The following is a 25,934-nucleotide window of genomic DNA, read 5'->3' as shown; positions in this document are numbered from 1 at the left end:
CCTCCTGTCCCGGCCCTGCTTTCAGATGTGCTGCAGGTCACTGGTGGGGCCCGGAGCCCTGACACACATCTGCACATATAGTAACCCAGCGCTATCAGTGCCAGGGATGGGTACATTGCATGCAAAATAATTGTAAGAACACGCAATGCTCTCCTCCTATCAGCATGCTTCTTGTTAGCACATGAACTGGGCAAGAAAGAAGGAAGTGCTGCAGCACAAAAGTCACTCAAGGACAAAAAAAATAAAACATTTTGTAAATCAAATTGTGGAAGAGGAAGTGGGAGGAGCCAGCTGCAGAGAAGTTGCTGTACTGGGTGAAAGTTCGCTATAACCTGAAGTTATTTCTAAAGTGACCCCCGGTAAGCTTGTCCACACTTGTCTGTGGTGTAATTGCAGCACAAGCACCAGGATCCGTGGTGTGTAATGTGATAGATCCAATATTCTCATTGGTCTGGGGGGTCTCACAGGAAAGACCATTAGGTGAGCCAATAAAGGTGACTAAACCCAGTTTAATGATCTCTGCGCTCTGCCCAGCCCAGGCGCTTTTACAGCTGTCTGGTTTGCATTGATAAGGAATAGGTGAATGGTTGATTGTGTCCTGCAGTAAATGTTATATTATAACTTCCTGTACAGAGTTCAAAGAATAGTTATTGATCCACAATTATACAAAGTAGACTAGACAGGGAAGACCCCTCCACCCAGGGAAGGGTCAGCTCTGAAGGGGTTGTAATCCCAGAACTCCTGTGCAGTCCAGGGAGGGAGGGGGCTGCAGACAATCCCATTTTACTATATTATCTGATTTCCTTCCTCCTTATATTTGTTAACATAATTAAAAGTAATAAAAAAAAAAAAATATATATATATATATATATATATATATACAGTATCTCACAGAAGTAAGTACACCCCTCACATTTTTGTAAATATTTTATTCTATCTTTTCATGTGACAACACTGAAGAAATGACACTTTGCTACAATGTAAAGTAGTGAGTGTACAGCTTGTATAACAGTGTAAATTTGCTGTCCCCTCAAAATAACAACACACGGCCATTAATGTCTAAACCGCTGGCAACAAAAGTGAGTACACCCCTAAGTGACAATGTCCAAATAAGGCCCAATTAGCCATTTTTCCTCCCCGGTGTCATGTGACTCGTTAGTGTTACAAGGTCTCAGGTGTGAATGGGGAGCAGGTGTGTTACATTTGGTTATTAAAAAAGAATAGCGCGCAAATGCAAAAGAAATTACTACCAAATCTAAAAAGAGTCCATAAATAAAAATGGGGGTTTGGTCCCACCATATGGCCATATCGTGCTCAAGCCCACTACTGCGTCAAAGTACCCCATTATCAGTGGGTCCTACACTATCCATGAAAAAGAGATGAATCCAGCCTTTCATCTGCTGCTCAAAAAATTTGGGGGAGCATACCCATGACCAAACCCCCATTTTTATTTATGGACTCTTTTCAGATTTGGTAGTAATTTCTTTTGCATTTGCGCGCTATTCTTTTTTAATATACATGTCTTTTGGTTCATAGCTGCAGCAGCTTTGGAAATACATGGGTATGCTCCCCCAAATTTTTTGCCTGTGTTATATTTGGTGTTATCGCTCTCACTCTCTCATACTGGTCACTGGAAGCTCAACATGGCACCTCATGGCAAAGAACTCTCTGAGGATCTGAAAAAAAGAATTGTTATTCTACATTAAGATGGCCTAGGCTATAAGAAGATTGCCAAGACCCGAAAACTGAGCTGCAGCACAGTGGCCAAGACCATACAGCGGTTTAACAGGACAGGTTCCACTCAGAACAGGCCTCACCATGGTCGACCAAAGAGGTTGAGTGCGCGTGCTCAGCGTGATATCCAGACGTTTTCTTTGGGAAATAGACGTACGAGTGCTGCCAGCATTGTTGCAGAGGTTGAAGGGGTGGGGGGTCAGCCTGTCAGTGCTCAGACCATACGCCGCACACTGCATCAAATTGGTCTGCATGGCTGTCATCCCAGAAGGAAGCCTCTTCTAAAGACGATGCACAAGAAAGCTCACTAACAGTTTGTTGAAGTCAAGCAGACTAAGGACATGGATTACTGGAACCATGTCCTGTGGTCTGATGAGACCAAGATAAACTTATTTGGTTCAGACGGTGTCAAGCGTGTGTGGCGGCAACCAGGTGAGGAGTACAAAGACAAGTGTGTCTTGCCTACAGTCTAGCATTGTGGTGGGAGCGTCATGGTCTGGGGCTGCATGAGTGCTGCCGGCACTGGGGAGCTACAGTTCATTGAGGGAACCATGAATGCCAACATGTACTGTGACATACTGAAGCAGAGCATGATCCCCTTCCTTCAGAGACTGGGCCGCAGGGCAGAATTCCTCACTAACACACCTCCAAGATGACCACTACCTGGCTGAAGAAGCTAAAGGTTAAAGATGATGGACTGGCCAAGCATGTCTCCAGACCTAAACCCTATTGAGCATCTGTGGGGCATCCTCAAATGGAAGGTGGAGGAGCGCAAGGTCTCTAACATCCACCAGCTCTGTGATGTCATCATGGAGGAGTGGAAGAGGACTCCAGTGGCAACCTGTGAAGCTCTGGTGAACTCCATGCCCACAAGAGGGTTAAGGCAGTGCTGGAAAATACTTTGGGCCCAATTTGGACATTGTCACTTAGGGGTGTACTCACTTTTCTTGCCAGCGGTTTAGACATTAATGACCGTGTGTTGAGTTATTTTGAGGGGACAGCAAATTTACACTGTTATACAAGCTGTACACTCACTACTTTACATTGTAGCAAAGTGTCATTTCTTCAGTGTTGTCACATGAAAAGATAGAATAAAATATTTACAAAAATGTGAGGGGTGCACTCACTTTTGTGAGATAGTGTATGCATCGCATACTAGAACATTATGTGACACTTACTTACAAACGAAGCCTGCGTTGTCCTCGCATCCATCTTCGCCTGTCTTCCTTATGGGTCTGCGGACTCCGGCTGTCCGACTGGCCAGAGCCGCGTGACATCACTCTCGCGCATACGCGCAGGAGCCGACGGTCACGGAAAAGGCCCGTGCCGTTTCTTCAGAGTGCATGCAGCTGATTACGTCATCGGCTGCATGCAATGTAAATATCTCCTAAACGCTGCAAGTTTAGGAGATATTTACAGCACCTATAGGTAAGTCTTAGGCTTGCCTATAGGTACAAGTTATCAGAGTGGGTTTACAACCTCTTTATAGAAAAAAAGAGACTTTACAATCACTTTAAAAAAAACCTCTAGCACACATGGAGCCTAGAGGACTGTAGGCAAAGCGCAGGCCAAAGGTTTTCCCCGTTCTGCATCCAGCACCCGTGGGGACTCACCCTAATTATGTTCACATGGCACAGCAGCCAGAGAGGAAGGCGGCACAGTTACAGTTCCGGTGTGAATATTATCGCTCACCTAAAATAACTTTTTATGATTTAAGTCTTTTGATATAAAACACTTCTTGATACAAACAAGTTCAGACTTGAGCTCCTTCTAATCCTCCAATAATATTTTAATCGTGAAGCCTAATAATTCCCTTTGAAGTGGTGCACAAATCAGATGAGAGAACAGCTAGCGGGCCTTTATCCTCTGAGGGACTACAAGTCCTAGCATGCACCCTGAGATTTGGAACTGAAGGGAGACACTATGTACTTATTGTCATTGTGCCGGCAGGGAAAGGGTTACTCCTGATCTTTTTGTTGGGTTCTTCCTTGGTCCTGCTTGTCTGAGTGGAATCCTTAGTGTCAGGCGCTGGCCTTTGATATAATCTGCCTTTGATCAGCCAAACGTTACTAAAGACTGCTCATGTTGACTACTATGGGCTCTTCTCAGGCCCGCTACCACTAATAAATGTTCAAACACTCCATTTCCAGGATTAATTCTGAGGGCTTCCAGAGTGGCCTCTTTAGGATGTTTATACAGGAATTCACCTTGCTTCATCTTCCCTTTACAAGGGGGAAGGTATGTGACCTCATCTGTGACCGATAAGATAACAAGACATTTTGCTTGTTCTCCTCAGGTAAAGAGGGTAAAGGCCCGTACACTCGATCAGAAAAATCATACAAAGCAATAACGCATACGAAGCGATCGTACGATAATCTGATCATTAGCACACAGCTTTCCTCTGAAGTTTTCCAAAGGGACAAACACAAACATTTTCTTGTGGAATTTTTTTCAAATCAGTACAGGCTTCATCCAAAAATATACAATATAAGTACAATACAACCCAATTCTTCCAAAATTTTATTCTGTCGTACCAGAATTTTCATAACTTTTGTAACCTCTGTTTTTTCGATATGGAGACTAGCATGCATAAAATCATTCATCTGATAATCTCATTGTGTGTACCAGGCCTAAATCTATATACTGTATTTTCTGGCGTATAAGACTACTTTTGAACCTCAAAAAAATCCCCCAAAAATGGGGGGTCGTCTTATACGCCGAGTATAATATCTCCATGGTAACCTAAGTATAAGTATTACCGGTAGATGAAAATTAGGGGGGTTGTCTTATACGCCCAGTTGTCTTATATGCCGGAAAATACAGTAGTTTATATGTATATATATATATATATATATATGTGTGTGTGTATGTGTGTGTGTGTGTGTGTATGTATGTATGTATGTATGTATGTATATATATATATATATATATATATATATATACACACATACACACAGTAACTGTATATGTGTGTATATATATATATATATATATATATATATATATATATATATATATATATACACACACATACATACATACATACATATATATTAGTGATCGACCAATATAGTTTTTTATTACCTATACCGATATTTTGGTCATCGGATATCAGTATCGGCCGATATTGGCCGATATTTTCGGACATTTAAAACCCCTCCTCTGCACTTAAAAGCATTCAAAACAGCCAAACTTGGCATTTTTTTGAATTTGCCGCCAAGTACCCGGAAGTGATGTCATGACAACACTTCCTGGTTTTTTACATGTAGACCTGATCAGAGCCGAATGCGGCTTTGATCGGGTCTTCTCTTCAGCGGCCATGCAGGTAGAATGTTTGGCAATAGTAGCCTTATAGTGAGGCTACCTATAGCGCTTGCTGGTAAATATACCTATTTATTTATATATATATATATACCATCAGGCGCGGGGAATATACCTTTGGTATATTTTTTACTACATGCAGGTAGAATGCCCGGGTCTCCCGGTGGGACGGCATTGCTGGTAATCGGCCCATCCCTAATATATATATATATACGCTTTATTACCAAAAGTATTGGGACGCCTGCCTTTACACACACATGAACTTTAATGGCATCCCAGTCTTAGTCCGTAGGGTTCAATATTGAGTTGGCCCACCCTTTGCAGCTATAACAGCTTCAACTCTTCACAAGGTTTAGGAGTGTCTATGGGAATGTTTGACCGTTCTTCCAGAAGTGCATATGTGAGGTCAGGCACTGATGTTGGAGAGAAGGCCTGGCTCGCAGTCTTAGCGCTTTGTATACCATCTGGCCATTCCGGTTACAGAGCTCCTCCAGGCGGCCATTTTGCATTTTACCAAAAATGACAGACTGCAGATTGAAAAGAAAAGGTCCTTTTTTATAACATTCAATTATAATGAATTGTGTAACAATTGTATGCGTTATGTTATTTTTTTTCTTTATTTGCTAAGTTTTTCCCCACAAAAGTGGAGTTACCCTTTAAACATTTCATCAGCATGTTGATTTTGGGGGGGGCAAACTAAGCAGATTAAACATCAGCTGTAGTTTGGAAGAGCACATTGCGTTCGGTTGAATATTTTCATCTTGCTGATTCCGGATCCCCTCTTTATATCACGTTTCCACCTTGAAGATTCATACTGCGCAAATCAGATTTCTGAACGATCGAGGACGACAGACTGTAATAAGCCGAGCATCTGCTCAACAGATGGCAAATCAGCGGCTTATTACATTACATTTAACAGGTCTCCAAATGGAATCGCTTAATTGTTGTCAAGAAAGCCGAGCACTTTGTCTTCATTCGTTGCTGCCGGTTCATACACACACACATGCATGATGTCAATTTGCAGCAGATCATTTGTCTGGCGCGGAAATACTGCCACCTTCTGTCTTGTTTATTTACTTGTTTGTTTCTCAGTGTAGTCCTCCCTGTAGAGGTGATAAAAATGGCAAAAGTGCTTTTTTATTTGTGTAATTATCACTAGTTGGTCATCGTCTTTTGAAAAAAAAAAAACAGCTGAAATGGCAAATCAGGCTGTCTATAGCCTTGCCTCTGGCTGCTAAAATATGAGAGATGTTGGAGAGCAGGAGTGAGTGACACAGGGTCTGACTTTTAGGGCCCATTCAGATGGGTCCCAACAGGTGTATTTTACTGCATAACCCCAATGCGCATCAACATGCGAACCACAGTGCAGTGTGTTAAAGTGCCATTTATTGTGACTGACACCCCAACAAACTGTACAGGTTCTTTCACAAAGGTAGCCAGGATCAGTGGTGTAGCATGGGGGGCAGCCAGTGCGCTTGCCCCGGGCGCAACATTTATGGGGTGCAGAAATATTCCTGCACCATCCCAAATGTTGTGTTGCGGCCTATTGCCTCCCCTTTCACCAGCGATGAGGCATATCCTTGCGTTGCAGCCTATTCCCCCCTCCCCTGGGATTCCTCCGGTCCAATCGTTCCCCCCCCCCCCCCCCCGGATCTCTCTGGTGCAGCCTGTGTGTGAGAGAACGGTGAAAGGGGAGGGACTGTGCAGATTGCAGAAGTATGGCAGCTGTTGGTGAACCTTCAGGTGGGGAATACCGAGTAGCGGAACTTTAAAAGCGTGCTGTACGTCCGGTGCCGGGGAGAGCCTGACCATGGAGGCCATGGAGAGATGAGGAGGATCCATCAATCTATATTGTACTTTGGGGGGTGGGGGAGAGTGTGAGCAGTGCAGGGCTGTACTGAGGGCTGGAGATCACTTCTCAGCAGATGTACTCGACTTTCCAGTCAGAGTTAGTAGGAATCAGGTAGGTCTGTGTAGGAATCAGGTAGCTTCCTATAGTGGTCAGGTAGGTCAGTGTAGTGGTCACTGTAGAAATCAGGTAGGTCTGTGTAGGGGTCAAGTAGGTCAGTGTAGGGGTCGGGTAGATCTGTGTAGGGATCAAGTAGGTTCCTATAGTGGTCAGGTAGGTCAGTGTAGTGGTCACTGTAGGAATCAGGTAGGTCTGTGTAGTGGTCAGGTAAGTCAGTGTAGGAATCAGGTAGGTCATGTAGTGGTCACTGTAGGAATCAGTTAGTTCCCTATAGTGGTCAGGTAGGTCAGTGTAGGGGTCAGGTAGGTCTGTGTAGAAATCAGGTAGGTCAGTGTAGTGGTCACTGTAGGAATCAGGTAGGTCTGTGTAGGAATCAGGTAGGTCAGTGTAGTGGTCACTGTAGGAATTAGGCAAGTCTGTGTAGTGTTCAGGTAGGTCTGTGTAGTGGTCAGGTTGGTCTGTGTAGTGGTCAGGTAGGTCTGTGTAGTGGTCAGGTGGGTCTGTGTAGTGGTCAGGTTGGTCTGTGTAGTGTTCAGGTAGGTCTGTGTAGTGGTCAGGTTGGTCTGTGTAGTGTTCAGGTAGGTCTGTGTAGTGTTCAGGTAGGTCTGTGTAGTGTTCAGGTAGGTCTGTGTAGTGGTCACTGTAGGAATCCGGTTGGTCTGTGTAGTGGTCAGGTAGGTCTGTGTAGGTCCCTATAAAGGTCAGGTAGGTCAGTGTAGTGGTCACTGTAGGAGTCAGGTAGGTCTGTGTAGTGGTCACTGTAGGAATCAGGCAGGTCAGTGTAGGAGTCAGGTAGGTCAGTGTAGGAGTCAGGTAGGTCTGTGTAGTGGTCAGGTAGGTCTGTGTAGGTCCCTATAAAGGACAGGTAGGTCAGTGTAGTGGTCACTGTAGGAGTCAGGTAGGTCTGTGTAGTGGTCAGGTAGAATACTAGAATCAGAGGGGGACATCTTCTTACACCCACGCAAGTCTTGAATGTTAAACTTATTTTAGCAGTAAACTTACGTTATATACTGAATCACAGTATTACATTTCTATTATTATTGTATTCTAGTAAGTATGCGAGAAACCGGCAGGTAGAAGGTGATGACGGCCATCTTGGTACACCCCGCACTGCTCAGCGACAAACTGATTATATAATGAAATAGACTATTTCAGGCGGTCGAGGTGAAATAGTCTATTTCAGTATATAAGGTGAGTTTACTGCTAAAATAAATGTATAATTCAAGACTTGCGTGGGTGTAAGAAGATGTCTGCCTCTGCTTCGTGTTTTGTCACATTGAGAAACCTATTGGAACAAATAGCGGCCATTTTGGATCGCATAGCGACCATGTTGGACCGCATGCGCAGTAAGTTGTTTTTGTCCGAATGTCATTTCTGGTTGCAGAATCTGATAGATAGCTCTATTCTAATAGAACTCCGGTTTAAATAGTTGTCACTGGAACTAGTGTCCCCATTGGAGGATCCCCCCCCCCCTTCCTGTTTTGGTGGACAAGAGGGCAAGAAGTGTGTTACTGGCAGGATTTCAGGTGAACATATAGGGGGGAAATGCCAGAAAAAAAAAAAATAAAACGATTGCACTCAGCATATCGAAGGACTTTTTTTTTGGAAATTTCCTTTTTTGGAAAAAAAATCTTTTCCCTGCATTAAATGGTTAAACCAGTTATACTATTGGAACTATTAGGATACAATGTATAACCTGCTTCATACTACTGCAACATTATAACAAACAGATACCACTTGCGGCACTGCCTTTTATTCGGAGTGCACAGCTCTGAAAATCATGCAATGTCTGTGCGATGCAGATTGTATGGCTGAATTCGCATCTGATTCAGACTGAACACACACAGGACCCTTTTTTGGGTCCGCAGCAGAATCGGATCGCATAGTGGTTCACACCAATGCTACCTGAATTATCTCTGGACTGTCAGTTCGCACTGCGATTTTTGGGGCTTAGATACCTTTTTATTTTATTTATTTATTTATTTTGCATGTCTAAAAGCTACTATCCCTTTAAATAGTGAGATAAGGTGGGACAGGAAGGGATAACATTCAAAGTTTGTGTGAAGTCCCGCCAAGGATGTGTGAATTTGGCAGAGAATCCAGTAGGGAGGGTCCGTTCTACGCGGAGTCCAATCTGAGAGAACCTGCCGTGTAATGAAATCTCATGGCTCCAAGGCTAAAATTACCCCCCGTATAGCCTGACACATAACCCCAGAGCGGGGCCCCCACAGCCTCACACTCCTCTCTCATCTCTCCGGCCCCTGCCCGCCCGTGTGCAATGCCCGCAAGCTTGAGATTTTGGGTGCCTGAACGGAATGGGAGTAAAATTTCCTTCAATCAGTATAAGAAAGTAAGATCTGCATGTTCTCTGTATGTCTGATAGGAAGTGGTGGGATGTCTGGAGGCGGTGGAGGGGCTGATTGTTGTTTCTATACAGAATATTTCTCTTCTGGTGTCAGGATTTTAGAAACGTTTGTTGTTTTTTGTTATGTAAACATGAACTAGTTGTGATTTTGTTTATAAACAGCATAGAACAGTGATTTCCCCTCCCCCCCAACCCTTCCCAACAGCCACTCAGAAACCAGTTTGCATTAGTCTGATTTGACCAGCTTGAGAGGTTATTTCTGATTGGCTGCTCTGGACTACACTTGTGTTGTTATTTAGCATTGACTGCATGCTGGTAATATACAGGTTTACCTGTTCAGGAAATTAATATACACTATATTGTCAAAAGTATTGTGACACCTGCCTTTACACGCACATGAACTTTACTGGCATCCCAGTCTTAGGCTGGCCATACATGTTCAATCTTCTTCTATAATTTTCTGTTAGATTTACCAAAAAAACGCATAATATGAGGTCAAAGCTAAACAACACTTTCACTTTCCTCACTTGATTCCTCTGCCGGAAAGGAAGGAATACACATGGCTGGTTGAAATACAGCAAGTTCATATATATGAAAAACAACCCCACACCATAATTCCCCCTCCACCAAATGATTGGTGTTCTATCGGGTTGAGGTCAGGACTCTGTGCAGGCCAGTCAAGTTCCTCCACCCCAAACTCCCTCATCCATGTCTTTATGGACCTTGCTTTGTGCACTGGTCCAAATCATTTGGTGGAGGGGGGATTATGGCGTGGGGTTGTTTTTCAGGGGTTGGGCTTGGCCCTTTAGTTCCAGTGAAGGGAACTCTTAAGGCGTCAGCATAACAAGACATTTTGGACATTTTCATGCTCCCAACTTTGTGGGAAGAGTTTGGGGATAGCCTCTTACTGTTCCAACATGACTGCACACCAGTGCACAATGCAAGGTCCATAAAGACATGGATGAGTGAGTTTGGGGTGGAGGAACTTGACTGTCTTGACCTCAAGCCGATAGAACACCTATTGGATGAATTTGAGCAGAGACTGCGAGCCAGGCCTTCTCGTCCAACATCCGTGCCTGACCTCTGGGGAAGGTCCCTTCCTGTTCCAATATGACTGCTCACCAGTGCACAAAGCAAGGTCCATCAATCCAAAGTGAGGGAATCCCTGGTTGTGTCCCATTGGAAGATTCCCCCTCTATTTCTGTTCTGGAGACGTTCCAAAATTTGCGATTTTCTTTTAATTTCACTTTCAATGATAACGGTAAACAGGACAAATAGAGAGGGGGACTCTCCCTAATGGGGACACAGACAGCAATAAAAACTGACAGGGGTTCTAATCCCTCTCCACTCTGTCCAAAACTGAAAAAAGTTTTTACTTTTAGTGACACTTATTTTGTGTTTTCATTGTATCACATTTTGGTTGACAATGTTTCTTTCTGCCTTTGGCTCTATTCATACTTGTGCGATTTGTCATGCGACTTTGGACGTCAAAGTCGCATTCCATTCTTTTCAATGGCACCCATTCAAATCTGTGCGACCTAAAGTCTCAGTGACTTTCAAAAAGGTTCCTGCACTACTTTGGTGCGACTTTTGATGCGACTTTGATCCATAGAATGTAAAGTCAGATCAAAATTGCACCAAAAGTCGCGTCCAGTGCGACTTTGAAGACACGCTTATGTGAATGGAGCCTAACATAGTAATATGATAAGGATGATGTGACATTGAGGTGAGTGTTGTATGTATAGGCGGCATGGGTCTTCAAAATTTGGCCCTCCAGTTGTTCAGGAACTACAATTCCCATCATGCCTAGTCATGTCTGTGAATGTCAGAGTTTTACAATGCCTCATGGGATGTGTAGTTCCGCAACAGCTGGAGGGCTGTAGTTGAGGATCCCTGGTATAGGGGAATAGATTTATAAAATGTCCCTCTTACTTACAAATCTTAAAGTAGAACTATAGGCAAAACTTTTTCTTTTCTTCTCATTTTGGATAGAGTAAGGGTGGGGGGGGGGGGATATACCCGAGGGGGTGATATACCCCTATAAGATTATTTTTCGCTATCTGTGTCCCATTACCCTTCACTTCCAGTCCCATAACCAAACCACTCTATTCAAAAACTAAAAAAATAAAAAGTTTTGCCTTTAGTTATATTTTAAAAATCAGGAGAATTTATAGCTGATTACCCAATATGGCCACCACTATGTTTATATACTGGCTCCATTGTCTCCTCCTCCCATGCTCATCTCCAAGACTTCTCCAGAGCCTCTCCCATTCCCTGGAACTCCCTACCCCAACCAGTCCTTCTATCTCCTACTCTGTCCACTTTTAGGTGACACCTGAATATTCATCTCTTCAGCGAAGCCTATTCTGCCTTCAGCTAATAACCAAACAACCTGAACCTTCTATTTCTCCCATCAGTTCATCCCTGACAGTTATTACATTTTGTTCCACCAGCTCCTCCCTATTAGATTGTAAGCTCCCAGGAGCAGGGCCTTCCTAACCCTCTTGTATTGAATTGTGCTGTACTGTTTTCCTTTATATTGTAAAGTGCTGTGCAAACTGTTGGCGCTATATAAATATAGTAATAATCTGCGTAGTCACTGCTCAGTACAGCCGGGCTGTCCTTGTATTCCGGTGTTTTCAGATATCACACTATGAACATGAGTCAGCGGGATCCATTTCTGGGAAGTACCATTGTTCTGTGACCTTTCCCTCTTCCACAGGGAGAGCAGAACCCATCATTCCTATTCATGGCGGTGGATTGTGTGACAAGGGGCTGTCAGCTGACAATGGAAGGAGCAGGCTGCAGGCAGTGTGCCCCCCTGTATAGAACAAGGGGGGCTCTGACAGCTCTCTGAATCATTGTCATCTACTCCTGAGTCACACGGCCGACCGCCACTCACTGATGAGCAGAGCCTGGGGAATGTGTTTTCATGCTTTGTTACATGACACCCAGACATGGGGGTCATTCACTGTACAGTCAGCCTGTCACACTCAGATCTGACTGCTGAGCCTGGGAGGAGAGCGCATTATGGGACCCCAGCAGTTCCTAAATCTTATTAAAGTGGACCTTTCAGTTAATGTACAAGTCTGCATGAACACATCACTGACATCACAATATACCGCAACAGTATCATTATTTAGAATAGCTGCACTTTATATAATTAAAATAGAGCACTGCCTACATCAGATGTCCCCATCAGAGCACCCCTTACATCAGATGTCCCCATCAGAGCACCCCCTACATCAGATGTCCCCATCAGAGCACCTCCTACATCAGATGTCCCCATCAAAGCACCCCCTACATCAGATGTCCCCATCAGAGCACCTCCTACATCAGATGTCCCCATCAGAGCACCCCCTACATCAGATGTCCCCATCAGAGCACCCCCTACATCAGATGTCCCCATCAAAGCACCCCCTACATCAGATGTCCCCATCAAAGCACCCCCTAAATTAGATGTCCCCATCAAAGCACCCCCTACATTGGATGTTCCCATCAGAGTGCCCTCCTCACATTGGATGTTCCCATCAGAGTGCCCTCCTTACATCGGATGTCCCCATCAGAGCACCTCCTACATCAGATGTCTCCATCTGAGTACCCTCTACATCAGATGTCTCCATCTGAGTACCCCCTACATCAGATGTCTCCATCAGAGTACCCCCTACATCAGATGTCTCCATCAGAGTACCCCCTACATCAGATGTCTCCATCAGAGTACCCCCTACATCAGATGTCTCCATCAAAGTACCCCCTACATCAGATGTCTCCATCGGAGTACCCCCTACATCAAATGTCGCCATCGGAGTACCCCCTACATCAAATGTCGCCATCAAAGCACCCCCTACATTGGATGTTCCCATCAGAGTGCCCTCCTCACATTGGATGTTCCCATCAGAGTCCCCTCCTTACATCGGATGTCTCCATCAAAGCACCTCCTACATCAGATGTCTCCATCTGAGTACCCTCTACATCAGATGTCTCCATCTGAGTACCCCCAACATCAGATGTCTCCATCAGAGTACCCCCTACATCAGATGTCTCCATCAGAGTACCCCCTACATCAGATGTCTCCATCAGAGTACCCCCTACATCAGATGTCTCCATCAGAGTACCCCCTACATCAGATGTCTCCATCAAAGTACCCCCTACATCAGATGTCTCCATCGGAGTACCCCCTACATCAAATGTCGCCATCAGAGCACCCCCTACATCAGATGTCCCCTTTAGAGCACCCCCTACATCAGATGTCCCCTTTAGAGCACCCCCTACATCAGATGTCTCCATCAGAGCCCCCCCCTACATCAGATGTCCCCATCAGAGCACCCCCTACATCAGATGTCTCGATCAGGGCACCCCCTACATCAGATGTCTCGATCAGAGCCCCCCCTACATCAGATGTCTCGATCAGAGCCCCCCCTACATCAGATGTCCCCATCAGAGCACCCCCTACATCAGATGTCCCCATCAGAGCACCCCCTACATCAGATGTCTCGATCAGGGCACCCCCTACATCAGATGTCTTGATCAGAACCCCCCCCCTACATCAGATGTCAACATCAGAGCACCCCCTACATCAGATGTCTCGATCAGGGCAGCCCCTACATCAGATGTCTCGATCAGAGCCCCCCCTACATCAGATGCCTCGATCAGAGCCCCCCCTACATCAGATGTCTCGATCAGAGCCCCCCCTACATCAGATGTCTCGATCAGAACCCCCCCCCTACATCAGCTATCCCCATCACAGCACCCCCTACATCAGATGTCCCCATCAGAGCACCCCCCTACATCAGATGTCCCCATCAGAGCACCCCCTACATTAGATGTCCCCATCAGAGCACGCCCCTACATCAGATGTCCCCATCAAGAGCACCCCCTACATCAGATGTCCCCATCAGAGCACCCCCTACATCAAATGTCCCCATCACAGCACCCCCCTACATCAGATGTCCCCATCAGAGCACCCCCCTACATCAGATTTCCCCATCAGAGCACCCCCTACATCAGATGTCCCCATCAGAGCACCCCCTACATCAGATGTCCCCATCAGAGCACCCCCTAGGTCAGATGTCTCCATCAGAGCACCCCCTAGGTCAGATGTCTCCATCAGAGCACCCCCTAGGTCAGATGTCTCCATCAGAGCACCCCCTAGGTCAGATGTCTCCATCAGAGTACCCCCTACATCAGATGTCCCCATCAGAGCCCCCCCTACATCAGATATCCCCATCAGAGTACCCCCTACATCAGATGTCTCGATCAGAGCCCCCCCCCCCCCTACATCAGATATCCCCATCAGAGCACCCCTTACATCAGATGTCCCCATCAGAGTACCCCCTACATCAGATGTCCCCATCAGAGCATCCCCTACATCGGATGTCCCCATTAAAGTGCCCTTCTTACATCGGATGTGCCCATCAGAGCGCCCTCCTTACATCAGATGTCTCCATCAGAGTACCCTCTACATCGGATGTCCCCATCAGAGTGCCCTACTTACATCAGGTGTCCCCAACTTACATCAGGTGTCCCCATCAGAGCGCCCTCCTTACATCAGATGTCTCCATCAGAGCACCCCCTACATTGGATGTCCCCATCAGAGTGCCCTCCTTACATTGGATGACAGCACCCCCCTTAGATCTAGCCCTGTTCTGGAGTCACCTGTCGGTGCTCTCCTCTCCTGCTTGGGCCCCCATAGCAAGCTGTGTGTTATGGAGTACGCTCCCAACAGATCAGCACCTCACCAGCAATAAAAATTCCATATTTTATTTTGTATTATTTGTTCATTTATACATTATTTTGGATTGTGTAATAATACAAAACACCAACATAAATCATTCCAAAATCAAGGAAAGAAAGGGGATTAGTATAAAAAGTGCAAAGCTCAAATCCCATTCCAGAAATCTTCTATGGCTCTGTACTATGGGATGTGTGGTGGGATGGATGGAAAGTTCAGTACCCCCCCCCCCCACCCCTCATTGTCATACAGTTAGCACGCCAAGTGTGGCAGATAATGACCCCTCAGATCATGGTGCTGTACACTCCCCTCCCTGCCCGCCGGCCCCAACATCAAACATGACATCACACTTCAAAAATATACCAGAAAAATAGAGAGAGAGCAGAGAGAGCCATGGATCCCTGCCAGCCGTGTCCGTCCATCTAACTGCTTCTCTGCAAGGTACAGTCACTGATATGACTCATTGCAGTGCAGGTGCCCCCAGCTCCAGGATCCTTCCCTTTCATCTTCCTTGCAGGTGCCCCCAGCTCCAGGATCCTTCCCTTTCATCTTCCTTGCAGGTGCCCCCAGCTCCAGGATCCTTCCCTTTCATCTTCCTTGCAGGAGCCCCCAGCTCCAGGATCCTTCCCTTTCATCTTCCTTGCAGGTGCCCCCAGCTCCAGGATCCTTCCCTTTCATCTTCTTTGGAGGTGCCCCCAGCTCCAGGATCCTTCCCTTTCATCTTCCTTGCAGGTGCCCCCAGCTCCAGGATCCTTCCCTTTCATCTTCTTTGGAGGTGCCCCCAGCTCCAGGATCCTTCCCTTTCATCTTTTTTGCAGGTGCCCCCAGCACTAGTTTTAGTAGTGTTACATTGCATCATTTTTACTAGTAATACATTGTATTAGTTTTAGTAGAATTACATTATATCATTTAAGTAGTGTTACATTGTATAATTTTTTAGTAGTATTACATTGAATTAGTTTTAGTAGTGTTAAATTGTATCATTTTTAGTAGTATTACATTGTATTAGGATCTCTTGCTGCCTTGTAGAAAGTGTTACAAGAAATGGGCCAATGATACAATTGCATACAATGTGTTTGAAGAGCGCTATACAAAGCTTTATACATTTTAGGGGTCAGTCCAACCAGATCCAGTTTTATGTGGATGCTGTTGGCTGTAATCACCTCGGATCTCATTTCCAGGCAGTGTTTGTTGGGCGGTTCCAAAGATTTAGGAGAAAAGTGACCTTTTATATGGCTGCCATAAACTTGTTATCACGCTGTTGTCATTGTGTACTTGTGTTTAGTGTGTAAATATTTGTAAGTGCGTTTACATGGAGGAAATGATAAAATGCCTGTGTGTGTTCCCTTTTATCTGTGGGATCTCTTCAGTCTGCTCAGCTTTTATTCATCTTCAAGAAAATAACAGAGAGTCTTCCTGTCCTTTCCTAATCCCTAAATGCCTCGATTGTTTCTGGAGATGTTTGCAGGTGTTGTATTCCAAAAACAAAAAAATTCCTGGAAAGTGCAGTGTATTGTCTGAGAAGTAGTTCTGCAGAATTTGCAAAAGGTATATCTGAGTATGCCAGAGCTTTATAAATGTATAATAATAGTGTGGGACTGTGGGGGGACATTAGAGTGTAAGCTCCTCTGGTACAGGGACTGATGTGACTGGCTCAGTGTTCTCTGTACAGCACTACGGTATATGTCAGAGCTTTATAAATGTATAATAATAATAATAGTGTGTGACTGTGAGGGGACATTAGAACGTCAGCTCCCCTGGTGCAGAGAATGACATGATTGGCTTAGCATTCTCTGTACAGCACTGTAGTATTTATCAGAGCTAAATAAATGTATGATAATAATAGTGTGTGGCTATGGTGGGGACATTAGAGTGTAAGCTCCTCTGGTACAGAGACTGATGTGACTGGCTCAGTGTTCCCTGTACAGCATTGCGGTATATGTCAGAGCTATATAAATGTATAATAATATTAAGGTGTAACTGTTGTGGGACATTGAAGTGTAAGCTCCTCTGTTGCAGATCCAAAGACTGATGTGACTGGCTCAGTGATCTCTTTACAGCGCTGCGGTATATGTCAGAGCTATATAAATGTATAATAATAGTGTGTGACTGGGGGGGGACATTAGAGTGTAAGCTCCTCTGGTACAGAGACTGATGTGATTGGCTCAGTGGTCTCTGTACAGCACTGCGGTATATGTCAGAGCCATATAAATGTATAATAATAATAGTGTGTGACTGTGGGGGGTCATTAGAGTGTAAGCTCCTCCGGTGGGGGGACATTAGAGTGTAAGCTCCTCTGGTACAGAGACTGATGTGACTGTGGGGAGGGGGTGGGGGACATTAGAGTGTAAGCTCCTCTGGTACAGAGACTGATGTGACTGTGGGGAGGGGGTGGGGGACATTAGAGTGTAAGCTCCTCTGGTACAGAGACTGATGTGACTGTGGGGAGGGGGTGGGGGACATTAGAGTGTAAGCTCCTCTGGTACAGAGACTGATGTGACTGGCTCAGTGGTCTCTGTACAGTACTGTGGTATATGTCAGAGCTATATAAATGTATAATAATAATAGTGTGTGACTGTGATGAAGACTTTAGAGTGTAAGCTCTTCTGATTCAGAGACAGATGTACAAAGCTCAGTTTTCTTTATACGACACTACAGACTATGTCAGAGCTATATAAATACAGCATAACAATAGTAATAGAATTTCCTATGTTTTGTAAATTTATATCATTACAAGATTTTATAAAAATGTATTAATTTTTTTTTTTTCATTTTAAATTTGGCATGTGGTGGGGGGTGCAGAGCCCTCGTGTCTGTTGTCATATTACCAGCCGGTCTGGTGATTGGGGAGTTTGAAAACAAACACATTAGCCTTTTGCAGATGGGGGGGAACAGCTAATCCCCCCAACATAATCTATTGAAAATGAAGGAGGCATCGGGACAGAGCTAAAATTGCTGCGGCTGAGCCTTTGCCTCCTCGCCCAGCCAGGCTGCCCATTCAGTGGCATTCTCTTTGCCTCACGCTAAGCTGTGATGTCACACGGCTCAATAGAAGAAGGCACCGGCTATTGGAGAAGCACTGGAGATTTGTAACATGTCCTGAATGTTAATAGGCCTTCCGCTTTGTTAAATCTCTTCTGCTCTTTTTCTGGATTCTGTCTTAATAATGAGACGGGAAGGCGACTTTCCATGTACTTAGGTCTCTCTATTCTTCACTCTGTTTCAGATTTACACAGACTGGGCGAACCACTACCTGGCAAAATCCGGCCACAAGCGTCTGATTAAAGACCTCCAGCAGGATGTGACGGATGGGGTGCTGCTGGCCGACATCATTCAGGTTGTTGGTAAGTCGTATTTCATTTTTTATTTTTTTTTGTGCATTGAAGTACAATCTGATTGCCTAACAGATTTCTCAAAGCAGCGCAGGACTTTCCAACACCTGGATAAAGTTTACGGAGTAACTCGGGACAAGTTCAAACTTGTATGCAGCTGATCTGACATTGTGGGGTCACTCCTAGGCTAAATCTGGCCACACACATTGCTACTTATTTATGTTTTGCTTTTTAGATATTATCATACAGTAGTGCCCCCTACACAGTATTGTGCAATTCAAAGGAGATTGCATGTAGCAGATTGTAAGATTATTCTAACTTCCTAAAGATTCCAATTGTACAATTCAACGAACTGCCAGGGAGAAATCACATACTGCATGTTAGGTTGTCCAGTTTTTTAGCAGATTAAATGACCCCCCCCCCAAAAAAAAAAAAAACCCCAAAAACATATTTTAAATTTGATTTGTGTAATCTTGGGGTGACTGATCATTGGCGTCAGTGGTCAGAGCAGTAGCAGATAACTAGATTGCCTTTGTGATTGCCTTATACTAATAAATTAATGTATTGATAACATTTCTCAAATGCCTGGGAAGAATTTTCCAACAAAACTCAGAACTAACACAGTTGATCTCTGCATGTGGGCTTCCCCCACACTGCAAGGGTTAAATACTTTTTTTTTGTCTTGGTCAGTGGTCTCCAAACTGCAGCCCGGGGGCCAGATATGGCTCTTCACTTGTTTTTATCAGGCCCTTGGGACACTATTCCTCTCACTGATACCAGGCAGTATTCCTTCTACACCAGCAATGGGGCATAATTCCTGTCACTGATACCAACGATGGGGCACCATTACTGCAACTGACCCCAACAATGGGGCACTATTCCTCTCAATGACACCAATGATGGGGCACTATTCCTCCCTCTGACACCAACTCAACTGTAGGTCTCTGTTCTTCCCATCAATACCAACAATGGGACACTATTCCTCAAAATGATACCAATGATGGGACACTATTCCTCCCACTGGCACCAATGATGGGGCACTATTCCTCCCACTGGCACCAATGATGGGGCACCATTCCTTCCCCTGACACCAACAATGGGTCAATATTCTTCCCACTAATACCAGTGATGCACTATTCCTTCCACTGATACCAATTATGGGCACTATTCCTAAAACTGACCCCAACAATGTGGCACTATTCCTCCTAATGACACCAACTGCAGGTTCATGTTATTTCCATCATCACCAATGACGGGGCACTATTCCTACAACTGAGCCCAACAATGGGGCAATATTTCTCCCACTGACGCCAATGATTGGACACTGTTCCTCACACCGACAATAATGATGGGGCACTATTCCTCCCACTGACACTAATGATGGGACACTATTCCTCCCACTGGCACTAATGATGGGACACTATTCCTCCCACTGGCACTAATGATGGGACACTATTCCTCCCACTGGCACTAATGATGGGACACTATTCCTCCCACTGGCACTAATGATGGGACACTATTCCTCCCATTGACACTTATGATGGGGCACTATTCCTCCCACTGGCACTAATGATGGAGCACTATTTCTTCCCCTGACACCAACAATGGGTCAATATTCTTCCCACTACTAATACTAATGATGCACTATTCTCTCTCCCCCCCCCCCCCGACACCAACTGCAGGGCCCTATTCTTCTCACTGACACCAATGATGGGGCATTCTTTACTTTCATGGACTCTGGCCACATTCCGACCCCCTAAACGTCTGAAGGACAGTAAACTGGCCCCTTGTTTAGAAAGTTTGGAGACCCCTGGTCTAGGGGAACAGTAAAGATAGTTACTTATCTTAATTCTCTTAGGCTTCCAGTTGCCTGACTGGTCCTCCAAAGCTGTTCCTCCTCACTGCTCCGTCACAGGATCAGTGGATGGAAAAATCATTAACAATACCATATTGCTGATTTATTGATCTTTGCCAAATCCCATTTTTTTATGCAGCAAACAAACCCTGGTTATTGTCTTGCTATCATACTTGGGTCCTGAAGAGGGGGTAACCTTTTAGCCCCCAACGCATGCCGGTTGTTCTTTATTGTCTCTTTGTGAACAGACATCAAGGTTGAAGGCTTTTGGGCTCTTGGTCCTTTAAGCTTGCATATATTAAGCAAATTTCCGGTAAGCCCCGCGCCATTCAACAAAAGTCAATGATCAACCTTGGTTGAAGAGTCTACTGGAAAATTTCCGTCTGAACGGAGGCCAATTGGATGCAGCCATTATTTTGGCACTCTCATTGGTTTTGCCCACACAAATTGAGATCATTTAACTTAAAGTTTTAGTTTTTACAATGATTGTAGCCGGTGTTAGACGGTCAGTGGTTAGATTCAGAGCATGGACACTATTATTGACAATTCTAGCCTGTAACATTGGCCATACATTTCACAAGAATTACTAGAGATGAAGCCCGGTTTAGAATCTTTCAAGTTTGTCTGCATATAATGGGACATTGTAACTACAAGGTGCCAACGAATAAAGTTTTTGTTTAGAATGAGAGCAATAGAGAATCCATAGTGTTGCTGAGATTTTCCAGCATGCAGAACAGTTTCTATATCCAATTATTATGTAACAGAAGTTACCAGGACAGAGAGGGTGAATTCTTCAAGTGGAGAGACAGAGCAATATATCTTGACACGGTTGCTCATTCCTTCCATATTTCTGGGATTAAAAAGAGGGACGCCTTTTGTCCCAAAGTATGTAGGTAAAGAACACACTCCTGCCCCACCCCCCAATAAGCTGGACCAGGAAGAATTAACACAAAAGAAATGACCGGTTAAACCCTTTTCATCACTACTTTTCAATTATATTGTCTTTTCAAAATAACAAACACATTAGCTTAGAGCAGGCATTCTCATCCAGGGTTCCGCTGAGCCCCTTATGGTTCATCCAGAGGTGTCTAGGGGTCCCTTGTGCTGTGGCCGATTGACCTCTGATTTGATAATACCAGTATAGTTTCAGGTCCATTGAGACTTGGCAGAGCCAGCAATTAACTTCTTAGCTGTTCTGTAAGGGTGGCATTCTGACCACCACTGCAAAGAGAGTTCTCTTCCTGCCAACCACCAATGTAGGAGGGTATTCATTACATTAACTACCAATGTAAGGGGTATTCTTCCAACTAGCCACCAATGTAAGGAACATTCTTCCCACTGACCACCAATGTAAGGGGCATTCTTCCCACTGACCACCAATGTAAGGAGTATTCTTCCCACTGACCCCCAATGTAAGGAGCATTCTTCCTACTGACCACCAATGTAAGGAGCATTCTTCCCACTGACCCCCAATGTAAGGAGCATTCTTCCTACTGACCACCAATGTAAGGAGCATTCTTCCCACTGACCCCCAATGTAAGGGGCATTCTTCCCACTGATCACCAATGTAAGGAGCATTCTTCCTACTGACCACCAATGTAAGGAGCATTCTTCCCACTGACCCCCAATGTAAGGAGCGTTCTTCCCACTGACCACTAATGTAAGAAGCATTCTTCCCACTGACCCCCAATGTAAGGAGCATTCTTCCTACTGACCACCAATGTAAGGAGCATTCTTCCTACTGACCACCAATGTAAGGAGCATTCTTCCCACTGACCACCAATGTAAGGGGCATTCTTCCCACTGACCACTAATGTAAGAAGCATTCTTCCCACTGACCCCCAATGTAAGGAGCATTCTTCCTACTGACCACCAATGTAAGGAGCATTCTTCCCACTGACCACCAATGTAAGGAGTATTCTTCCCACTGGCCACCAATATAAGGGGCATTCTTCCCACTGATTACCAATGTAAGGAGCATTTTTCCTACTGATCACCAATGTAAGGAGCATTCTTCCCACTGACCACCAATGTAAGAAGTATTCTTCCCACTGACCGCCAATGTAAGGAGAATTCTTCCCACTGACCGCCAATGTAAGGGGCATTCTTCCCACTGACCACCAATGTAAGGAGTGTTCTTCCCACTGATCACCAATGTAAGGGGCATTCTTCCCACTGATCACCAATGTAAGGAGCATTCTTCCCACTGACCACCAATGTAAGAAGTATTCTTCCCACTGACCGCCAATGTAAGGAGAATTCTTCCCACTGACCGCCAATGTAAGGGGCATTCTTCCCACTGACCACCAATGTAAGGAGTGTTCTTCCCACTAACCACCAATGTAAGGAGCATTCTTCCTACTGATCACCAATGTAAGGGACATTCTTCCCACTGACCACCAATGTAAGGAGCGTTCTTCCCACTGACCACCAATGTAAGGAGCGTTCTTCCCACTGACCACCAATGTAAGGAGCGTTCTTCCCACTGACCACCAATGTAAGGAGCATTCTTCCTACTGACCACCAATGTAGGGAACATTCTTCCCACTGACCCCCAATGTAAGAAGCATTCTTCATACTGACCACCAATGTAAGGAGCATTCTTCCCACTGCCCACCAATGTATTATTATTATTATTCAGGATTTATATTGTGCCAACAGTTTGCTCAGCGCTTTACAACATGAGGACAGACAGTACAAGTTACAATACAATTCAATACATGAGGAATCCGAGGGCCCGGCTCGTTGAAGCTTATAATCATGTTAACCACTTGCTGACCACCTGCCACATATATACTGCACCAGGCTGGCTCGGCTGCGTGAATGGACGTATGGGTACGTCAGTTCTCAGGAGTGGTGCTGGGGGGCGAGCACGCGCCGCCGTCGGCGCACCCCCGTCCCCACTAGGCAGCGTGGATGCCGATCCGTGGGACTGGCGGCCGCAATTTCCGTCAGGCACCCGGGATCGCTCCCCGCTGAGAGAGAAGAATGGTCAGCTGTTGTAAACACAGCCGACCGTTCTTCTCTTTGAAATAATCACAGAGCGCCTGTGATCCTTCTATATAGGAACACAGGTCTCTGTGATCATTTCACAAGTCCCCTCCCCCCACAGTTAGAAAACACTCCCCTAGGCTCACAATTAACCCTTTGATCACCCCTAGGTTAACCCCTTCCCGGACAGTGTCATTATTACAGTAACAGAGCATATTTATAACACTGATTACTGTAGTAATGTCACTGGTCCCCCCAAAAGTGTAAAAAATGTCAGTTAGGGGTCCGATCTGTCCACCGCAATGTTGCAGTCCCGCTTAAAATCGCAGATAGCCGCCATTACTAGTAAAAAATAAATAAATGTAAATGACATAAATCTTTCCCCTAGTTTGTAGATGCGATAACTTTTGCGCAAAACAATCAAAATACGCTTATTGCAATTTTTTTTTTTTACTAAAAATATGTAGCAGAATATCAATTGGCCTAAAAGGATGAAAAATTTAGGTTTTAAATTTTTTTTTTTTTTTGGGAATGTTATATAGCAGAATGTGAGAAAAATATTGTTTTTTTTTCTTCAGAATTGTCACTCTTTATTTGTTTATAGTGCAAAAAATAAAAATCGCAGAGGTGATCAAATGCCACCAAAAAAAAAGCTCAATTTGTGTGGAAAAAAAAAGGCATCGATTTTATTTGGGTACAGCGTCGCACGACCACGCAATTGTCAGTTTAAGTAAAGCAGTGCCGAATCGCAAAAAAAATGGCCTGGTCATTAACCACTTGCCGACTGCCTAACGCCGATCTACGTCGGCAGTCAGCCCCTCACAGGCAAAGTGACGTAGGTCTACGTCGCTAGCCTGTGAGGGTTTAGGGAGCGAGCGCTCCCGCGCGGTCACAAACCCCCCCGCGTGTGTGACCGGCGGACCCGATGTCCGCCGGTCACTTGGCGATCGTCGGGGGAGAGGGAGAAAGTCAGGCAGCTTGTGTAAACAAGCCACCTGTCATTCTCCCCTGTGTATGAAGGATGATCATACGGTTCTACTATGTAGAACCGTTGATCACTGTTCATACATATGAAGCCACAGCCAATCACAGTAGAAAGCACGCCCCTAGGGACACACATAGCCCCGCCCTTTCAAAAAAAGTTAACCCCTTCACTGCCAGTGTCATTTTACAGTAACAGTGCATATGTATAGCACTGATTACTGTAGAAATGTCACTGGTACCCCCAAAAGTGTCAAAAATGTCAGTCAAGGGTCCGATCTGTCCGCCGCAATGTCGCAGTACCGCAAAAAAAATCGCAGATTGCCGCCATTACGCGTTAAAAAAAAAAACAACAAAAATGAGAAAAATCTTTCCCTTTGTTAGTAAACGCGATAACTTTTGCGCAAACCAATCAAAATACGCTTTTTGCGATTTTTTTTTTTTACCAAACATAGGTAGCATAAAACAAATTGGCCGAAAATGTTAAAAAATTTTGATTTTTACATTTTTTTGGGGGGGAATTTCATATAAAAGAATGTGAAAAATATTGCTATTTTTGCAAAATTTACGCTCTTTTTTTGTTTATAGCGCATGATTAAAAAATCACACAGGTGATCAAATACCACCAAAAGAAAGCTCTGTTTGTGAGAAAAAAAGGACGCCAAATTCGTTTAGATACAGCGTCGCACGACCGCGCAATTGTCCGTTAAAGTCACGCAGTGCCGAATCGCAAAATACCCCCTGGTCAGGAAGGGGCTAAAATCTTCCGGGGCTTAAGTGGTTAAGGGGGAAAATCTTCTGGTCCAGAAGTGGTTAAATTAAAAAAGAAAAAAAGAAGGTTTTTAGGATTTATTTAGTGCCAACAGTTTGCTCAGCGCTTTACAACATGAGGACAGACAGTACAAGTTACAATACAATCCATTACAGGAGGAATCCGAGGGCCCGGCTCGTTGAAGCTTATAATCATTTTAATCTGTGTTGCTGACAGGTCCTCTTTTTTTAATCTCTGTGCGGAATACACAGATGTTCAGCCTTTCAGTGTGAGATATGTGTTCAGAAAAGGTTCACATACTCTCCCCGCAGTTCCGGCTATCGAGCGATTCCCGGGGGCAACAACAGTTTATCACATTCTCACATCCAGCGTACACTGATAGTCTTTTGCCCCCAGGAATCTTCCATCTTGTTGTAGATCACTCTGAATCCATCCCGACACTCGTCACATTGATAGGTGATGGTCCTCAGCAATCAGTGCTACTGGAAAAACACACACGGGAGGTGTAAACAGGGCCAGGAACAAGTTAAAACTTTGTTGGAATGTCTGTAGTCAGCCATCTCCATACAGCAACAATATAGAGAGAGCAATGTAAATAATTCTACATCTATAGAGAGCTGAGAGAAGAGAACAGGCTGCATGCGCTGTCATCGGGGGCAGCATGGAGGAAGATTTCCCTGACTGCTGAGGTCTTTTAGGGTCACTTGTGAATTGCAATGCAGGTATGTGCGTTGTGGGAATTGGTGTATTATTGGTCTTGCATTGGTATTGGAAAAGGATTGGAAAAGGGACCGTCGCCGATCTCAATACTGATATTTTGGCCATTGCATATCGGTATCGGCCGATACGAGCCGATATTTTGAACATTTTAAGTTTTGCAAAA

General features: G+C 44.8%; 1 protein-coding gene across 4 annotated transcripts in view; it reads left to right on the top strand.

Moving 5' to 3' along the window:
* NAV2 (neuron navigator 2) overlaps positions 1-25,934 on the top strand; it is a 713,755-nt gene that overhangs the window by 448,647 nt on the left and 239,174 nt on the right. For 3 of the 4 annotated variants that reach the window (XM_082270274.1, XM_082270271.1, XM_082270272.1), the window contains one exon: positions 18,347-18,464. In XM_082270274.1, coding sequence (XP_082126400.1) covers positions 18,347-18,464 — 118 coding nt within the window. Of the gene's footprint in view, positions 1-9,242; positions 9,375-18,346; positions 18,465-25,934 lie in introns of those variants that run through there. The other variant, XM_082270273.1, reaches the window with a different exon arrangement.

The sequence above is a fragment of the Pelophylax lessonae genome (genome assembly GCF_965119305.1).
Source record: "Pelophylax lessonae genome assembly, chromosome: 10".
In the NCBI taxonomy this organism is placed as follows: Eukaryota; Metazoa; Chordata; class Amphibia; order Anura; family Ranidae; genus Pelophylax; species Pelophylax lessonae.
The sequence above is the reverse complement of the archived record's forward strand: the minus strand, read 5'-3'. Positions and strand labels throughout refer to the sequence as shown.